Raw genomic sequence first — 7,710 nt, 5'->3', positions numbered from 1 at the left:
TACCAACGAAAAGGTATTGCAAAACTACAAAAAAGAAGAATTACATCTTCAACAAAAATAACCTTTTTTCCTGATAACAGTGGAGTCTAAACCACCTTGTGCACACATCAACTATTCTAGGATACCTGCATCCTTACACTATTACAGGGACCAGTAATTCTGGTCCGTCATGGTCATCATTCCAACTTCATCAATCACTTGGTATAAAGGTTTGATTTCATATCCATCAGCATATATACTTGGAGAAAAAGACATAAAGCTGACCTTGCTCTTCCATAAGGATAAAAAGAACCTCGGCCCGGGATACATATATAAATTTCAGCTAGCTGATCAATATAACATGAAATGAAAGGGCAAGTAATCTATATTGACTGCAAGTTAAGAACCTAAGCAGTAATCACCTGCTGATTCGAGATTCATACACGAATCCGTCTAGACTGTAACTAGACTCTAGCAATTATTCTTTTATTTCATTGTCTAATCTATCTTCATCTTATATTCGACACAATCCAATAATAATAAGTAAATGTATACCAAAGTTATAGCTTTCCACCTTCATCGAAAAATTGATTTGCTACTTAAAACTCGGAAACTGAACCACCATAAACTCCATTTCATCGAATTCAACTCTCTTTTTCATCAGTTCCAAAGAGCTTCATCCGAGACAAAGCCGTCCTCAGATAACCTTCCACCTCAAATTTCTTCGGGGAAAGCTCGCGGTACTTCGCGAATTGCTCTCTAGCCTCTTTATTCCTGTCAAGCAAACTGTAAATCATTCCTTTACAGAAATATGGCCTGAAATCTTTAGGGTCCTCCTTCTCAAGCTCATCATAATTCCTCAATGCTTCCTCAACATTCTTCTGCAAGAACTGTACCTGCAGAGGCGGAGCCCAGATATAAACTAAATGACAACTTCAAAGTGGTAATAAATGGGTTCTAAATTTAATAATTGTAGATACTTGATGAACCTCTTAACACAAATACATTGTTTGAGCAAAATATGTGATATAACGATTTTCGAACATGTTCTTTTTTCTTTTTTTTTTTTCTTTTTTTTTTTTTTTTTTTTTGTATGTGATGTAACGATTTAAGCCACTATTTATCCATTTTAGCAATACTTTTCAACTATTATAAAAAATAGCTAGATTTACATTTTATAGCAGATATTTATCGTGTGTATGCATGTATATACAGTCAAACCTCTCTATAACAAAAGATCATTTGCTCCGATATTCTTTTGGCTACTATAGTGAAATGTTGTTATAGAGAACATATAAATATAATATAACATACGTGAAAGATCGGTTCCACAAAAACATGATTGTAATAGTGCAATGTTGTTATAGAGAATAATTGTTATAGATAGGTCTGACTGTATGTATGTATGAAGGTCAGTGTGTGTATGTACAACGGCTAGTGTTTATGCATGTATGTATGCATGATTATCCCGTTAGCGTAGGTATGTATGATATGTATCGGAAAAAAACTGCTGCTATATTTTGAAAATACAATAATGTTATTAGGGGCATAAATAGTGCTATCTATCAAAATAGTACCTGTGCCATTATAAACCTAACATCCCTACCCTCCTTCACTTTATTCTCTTCCTCAGCTATCCTCAATGCCTCCTCTAATCTCTGAAGCACCTTAACCCCTTCTCCACACCTGTCCATCAACAATGCATTCTCGAACAATGCCTCGAACGAAAGGGGCGTTATCGATAATATCTCTTCAAAAACTTCCCTTGCTTCTAGAACCTTCCCCATTTCGTTCAACAGCCTCGCTGTTAAGAATTTCCATTCGGTATTCTCTGGTTGAGCAGACGACAACTTCCTCAGTATTTTCAAGCTCTCTTCGTCTTCCCCTGCTTCCAGTTTTTCCTGTAGAAGTTTTTTTTTTTTTAAGGTTTTAGCAGTGTGTTTTGAAAACTCAATAATATCGCCATAATTTGTTATTAGGGACATAAATAGTGTTATTAAATGAAGGAAAACTTACATGATATAACGACTTAAACCCACCAATTACCCGTTTAAGCAATCAAAAAATAGCTCAATATTTTATTGGGAAATTTTCAAAAAGATAAAGCTTTTGAAAATTATTACGTCATGTAGCCAATATACATTATTATAGAGCATTATACATGGGGAAGCATTATACATAATGTATCAACCCTGTATAAGGTGTTTATACACAAACACAACTAGGAGCTAAATCAGGTAACAAACTCAAAAGGATGGACTACGTGGCGTACATATTTTCAAAAATAGACATAGAGCATAATTTTCCCTATTTCATTTTATACTCCCTCTATTTCAATTTGTTTGTCTTACTTTTTCTTTTCAGTCTGTTTTAAAAATAATAGCTTTTTTCTTTTTTGGCAACTCTTTAGTTACAACTTTCCACATAGCTATGTTTAGACCACAAGCTTAAAGGACATTTTGGTACATTCTACTCACTCCGTCTCAATTTAAGTGTCTTACTTTTCATTTTGTGATACAAAAAAGTATCTTTTTAGTATTTAGTAAGTTACTATTCAAAACATCCAAATGATTTTAACCACAAGATTCAAAAGACATTTTAGTACATTATACACATCTTTAATTTACGAATACAAGATTAAAAAAATCTATCTATTTCTTAAACTTAGTGCCTCGTCAAACTTAGACACTCAAAATGGATAGAGGGAGTCAGTGGCGGAGCCAGAACTTTTCTCTAGGAGGTTCAAAAATATAAAAGAGTAAGAAACGAGGAAGCCAAGAGGTTCAGCATTTATTATTTATAGATAAAAAATAATTTTAACCTCGTATATTTATGGTAATTTTTCCCCAAAGGGTTCGGGGCCCACCCATTTCGACCACTTTTTATAAAAGCCCCTAAAGAGATAGCTTTTCTTCAAAGACCACAAATTCAAACCGAGATTGTCTTTTTTAAGCAAACTATTTAATTCCAACTTTCCAAATAACATATTTAAAACCACAAGATTAAAGAATATTTTAGTAAATTTTATGTATCTTAAGTTTAAGACCACAAGATTCAAAATTCTTTCTTTACTTTTTTTAGCAATTCTTTAATTCCAACTTTCTAAATAATATGTTTAAGACCACAAGATTAAAGGACATTTTAATACATTCTACGTGACCACAAGATTCAAAAATCTTTTTTACTTTTTTAAACTTCATGTCAAGTCAAAACCAGACAAATATATTTACCTGAAGGAGGTTTTTGAGGGTTTGGATAGCTTCAGAATTGGATTCTAAAAACTGTGTTAATGGAGATTCTCCTTCTTCCTCTTCTTGTTGTTGTTCTTCTATTACAGCTGGTGGAGTTTCAGCTCTAGCTAATGGAGTTACAGGGAATTTACGTAAGGCTACAGCGGCGAAAACAACAGCAATACTTGCCGATTTGAGAGTTGAAAGTAATGGATTTGAAGTTAAATTAGCATTGTTCTTGGAAGATGAGGCTTTCAGGACATATTTTTTGTTGTAAGTTTTAGTAACAGTTTTTGGGAATGGGAAAATGGAAGGACGGGAATTGTTAATGGATTGGAAGAGTGATGATGAAGCCATAGTTAAAGTGGAGTTCATGGTGGTTTCCGGCGGAGTTTTTTGGGGGTTGAGAGTAGGTTTTAGAGAGTTTCAAAATTTTACAGAAAAGGAGAAAAAGAAAGAGTTAGGGGAGATTCGTTGGACTATTCTTGTGAAGAGAGAAAAGAACCAAAATAGTACATTATTTTGCGTTTGAAAAACATCGTACATATTTATGGAACATTTGTACGGAATATTAATAGTATATTATATTTACGTTGAATTCCCGGATTTTAGTTAAAAAATGGAGGAGGGAATTGTTATTGGAAATATCTTTTTTAAAATATAACGAAAAAAAGGGCAAAAATGCCCTCGAACTTTCAGAAAAGGTATAAGAACACTCTTTATTCATCTATTTTGTTAAAACTATCCCTCAATTCAACTTTTTGGCTGATTTATGTTCTTAGACTAACGGATAACGCTAATTTATTTTCAAAATTTGAAAAAGCTATTTTTATAAAAATGCAAAAAAATGAATTTTTTTTATGGAAAAACTTGTTAAAAAAAAAAAGAAAATGTCTTTTTTAAATACGGAAGAAAATTATGGAGTATTAGTTTTGCACATTTTACTTAAAAAACAATCGGTTTTTGATTTAAAAATTGAATTTTCTAAAAAAATGGGGTTTCCACCGGTTAAAAAAAAGTTTTCCAAATTTAAAAAAATTCCACATGTGTTAATGAAAATCCAATTCCATTTTTTTTTTTTTTTTTTATATATATAAAAGGCTTACTACATTTGATTTTTTAAAAAAAGGGTTTTGAAAAATTATTTTCCTTATTCTACAAATAACGATTTTGATTTCTTTTTAAAAAAATAAATCAATTTTTCGATAATAAAATGTCATGTGTAATTTTATTTTATTTTTTAAAAAAATTAGTGTTGTCCAATCAATAGGGAATAAATGAGCCAAAAAAGTTGAATTGAGGGGTAGTTTTAGCAAAATAGATGAATAAAGGGTATTTTTATACCTTTTCTAAAAGTTCGGGGCATTTTTGTTCTTTCCAAAATTTCTAAAAAATATTTGGGAGTTTGACTAAAAGTCTGCCACTTATGCAAACATAATGTACTATTAGTGCTCCATGTGAAAAAACATTGATTTTGGAAAATAATGTCTTTTTTTGGTCCTTTACACCTTGTGAAGATAACTAACCTGATGTCTGGTTTTCTCCTATTTTGAAAAAAAATAAAAAATTATCTTAAAAAAGATGAGTATATTTGTATATTTAAAAATAATTTAATTTTATAAGATGATTTATAACCATATGAATATTTAAAGTTTGTTTTTGAACCCCACATTTTAAAATTTTCTTTTTATTTTTAAATTTCATACCAAATTAAATTAAGGGTCCGTTTTGCTTAGCTTAGAAAAAGTAGCTGGTAAGCTGAAAATAATTAAACATTTAAAAAAACTTAGCAACTTATAAACTAAGCCAAATGGGCTCTAAGTAGGCGTTTGGCCATGTCATGATTTGAAACCAGCGTTTGGACATGCGTTTGAAATCATGATTTTAACTTTTTTAAATATAAAATTTAACCCATAAATTTATATTTTGTATAAAAAAAGATCCATAAGTTGGTAGATATTTTTAACAATTACCCCATCAATCATTTACAATCTCAATAACTTCCACCAAATTTTATTTATGTCTACCAACCTTTTAATTTTGTAAAAAAAAACCCGTAGTTTAATTTTATTTATTGAACTAAAATTTGATCAATTAATGTTGTATTTTTAGAAAGGTCTTCTAGTATTAATTTTGAGCCGGTTGTTATGAATTAGCGTATTAATTTTGTTATGAACTATGACTTGCTCATTTGGTAAGATTGTATAAAAATTGAGAATGTTTTGATAGTTTTCACAATTTGTAGAATTTTTATGTCTATAAGAGAAAATACTCCTTAAAATATGCAAATTGCATATCCAAACATGATTTCAAATCATGTCCAAACGGGCCCTTAAGACAGTCTTTTAGGATGGAGGGCAAGAGCAGTGACTAGGGAGAGTGACAGACTGACAGTCTAGAGCCACCAAAATGGATCGGTCCAGTCCAGCCTCAATGGGCTGGATAATTTAATAGCTCAGCCCAACTCTTCATATTGACGACAATTTGCACTATTGTCCTTGTTCGGGATGGTCTTTAAATTTTGTCCCTCAAATTGCTGGTCTTTGATTTTTGTCATTCACCTAAAATACCTGGAGGTTTTGGGTTAGAATCCCGGTTTATTCATGAAAATAAATAAAAACAATTCCAAGGCAAGACTTTGCAAAAAGTCTGTCTTATTCGGCAGACTTTGCCTTAAGAGATAACTAAAAGTTTTTATAAACGGCGATTTTTAAAAGCCTTATCTTGAGAATTTTTTTTTTTTGAACCGAAATTAAAACCGAATTTCGGGATATTTTCGACCACCTTTTTAAGCGATTGACAAAAATTAAAGACTGGCGATTTAAGGGACAAAAATTGAAGACCACCCCAAAAGAAGGACAATCCGCACAAAAAAATGTACTGAAGTACAAATTTCATGGGTTATCTTATTTGGAGATTGTTAATTTATCCAGTTTTTAAAATTTTGTACGTCAGTCACCTCAAAACAATTTTAGATATGTCGTGTCTGAAGTTTTATATAGCTAAAGTTCAAATAAAATTGTCTTAACTGTTATATCCCGAGTTTTTGCCTATTCGGAAAAATTCGAAATAAACTAGGCTTGAAAGGAATAAGGCTATGTTGACTTTGTTTCATAGGTGTGTTGTTCATCCTTTAGTTTGGAAATAGCAAAGGCGAGGGAAAAATCGGAACTTTAAATTAATTTCGCAATTTCAAGAAGGCCACGACCAATTTCCCAAAAGAATAAATTTAAGAGCAAAGTTGGCCCAAAGTTGATACGGCCAAGCCTTAAGCCCCTAATTTTATTAATTTTCCATGTGACCATTATGTGTATTAATAGAAGCTTCAAGAGAAAGAAAGAAAAAGCAAGAGCAAACAAGAAGCTTTGAGAGAAGGAGAGAAGCAACCATTCGGCTGCTCCATAGCCGAGAATCACCAAGAAAAAAAGTGAGGAAAATAAATAGTTTTCTCTAGCAATTCAACTCATTAGAAGGTAAGGAACAACATAGAGTGATTGTTGAAGCTTGCGGCGAACTCCTCTTGCAAAGAATACTTGCCGATTTGAGAAGTGAAGAGGAAAGGTATGGTTCAATCTTTGTTCTTATGTGTTATGCATGTTTGTGGATATTGTAGGATGTGAAAATGAATGAAAAACATGGAAATAGGAATGTTGAAGTTGAAGAGTGAAGTGGCCCTTTGGCCGTGTATGTGTGTAGTTCATGTTATTAGTGATGAGTTAATTGTATTTAGCTTGTTGTGTGTGTTGTTGTGATGTGTTGAAATGGATAGAAATCATGAAATTTTGAAGGTTTGAGGGATTCGTGTATGGACTAGTTTCGGGAGAGCCATGGTGAGTTGATATTATATGGTGTTTTGGTTATCGTCGTATGCGTTATATGATATAAAAATGATGGTTAATGATCCCTATTGGAACAAAAATTGTGTGGGCCGATTTTAAGGATTAATATGACGTAATGTAGTTTCTTGAACTTTTAAGGATAAGGTTGTTTAAGCATGGTTTGTTGGTGTAACTTGTGAATTGTGAAGGAAGAAAATATGTTGTTGATGTCCCTAATGTAGTTGATGGATTTCGGGTAAGTTGACTTGTTGTTTGGACATTATATGGACCCCTTGGGATGTTCTTACGACGCATTTGAATGGCCTCGGATTATTATTTGTATATGTAAGCATTGACGATAGTTTGGATACATGAAGTTGAATTGAACATGATTGAAATGTGTTGGAATATATATTGTAAATTGATATTGTAGTTTGGTTGTTGGCTTGGTTGTTGTTGGATTTGGCGAGTATAAATCTCGGGGTTGGTGTATTTACAAGGGAAGTTGAAATTTCGGTAGAATTTAATGTTCGTCCACTGAGTTCATAAAGACTTATGGCTAATGTTAATATACTTGGCCTTATGTAGATCTTGGCGTATCCGAAGCTTGAAGGTTGGCTTTTTTTATTTTTTATATATAAGGTATGTAAGGCATCGCTTTCTCTTTTTGGCATGTTTAGTGA

At 32.1% G+C, this 7,710-nt stretch overlaps 1 protein-coding gene across 1 annotated transcript; it reads right to left on the bottom strand.

Annotated features, from left to right (window-relative positions):
• Positions 1-254: 254 nt before the first annotated feature.
• Positions 255-3,676, bottom strand: LOC132032912 (protein SLOW GREEN 1, chloroplastic). The gene is made up of 3 exons (XM_059422705.1): positions 3,210-3,676; positions 1,557-1,880; positions 255-875 (listed from the first exon to the last, which is right to left on the bottom strand). The coding sequence occupies exons 1-3, from the start codon at positions 3,582-3,584 to the stop codon at positions 624-626; spliced, it is 951 nt and encodes a 316-aa protein (XP_059278688.1). The 5' UTR covers positions 3,585-3,676; the 3' UTR covers positions 255-623.
• Between the last annotated feature and the right edge of the window lie 4,034 nt (positions 3,677-7,710).

This window comes from Lycium ferocissimum, chromosome 10 (genome assembly GCF_029784015.1).
Source record: "Lycium ferocissimum isolate CSIRO_LF1 chromosome 10, AGI_CSIRO_Lferr_CH_V1, whole genome shotgun sequence".
Classification (NCBI taxonomy): Eukaryota; Viridiplantae; Streptophyta; class Magnoliopsida; order Solanales; family Solanaceae; genus Lycium; species Lycium ferocissimum.
The sequence above is the reverse complement of the archived record's forward strand: the minus strand, read 5'-3'. Positions and strand labels throughout refer to the sequence as shown.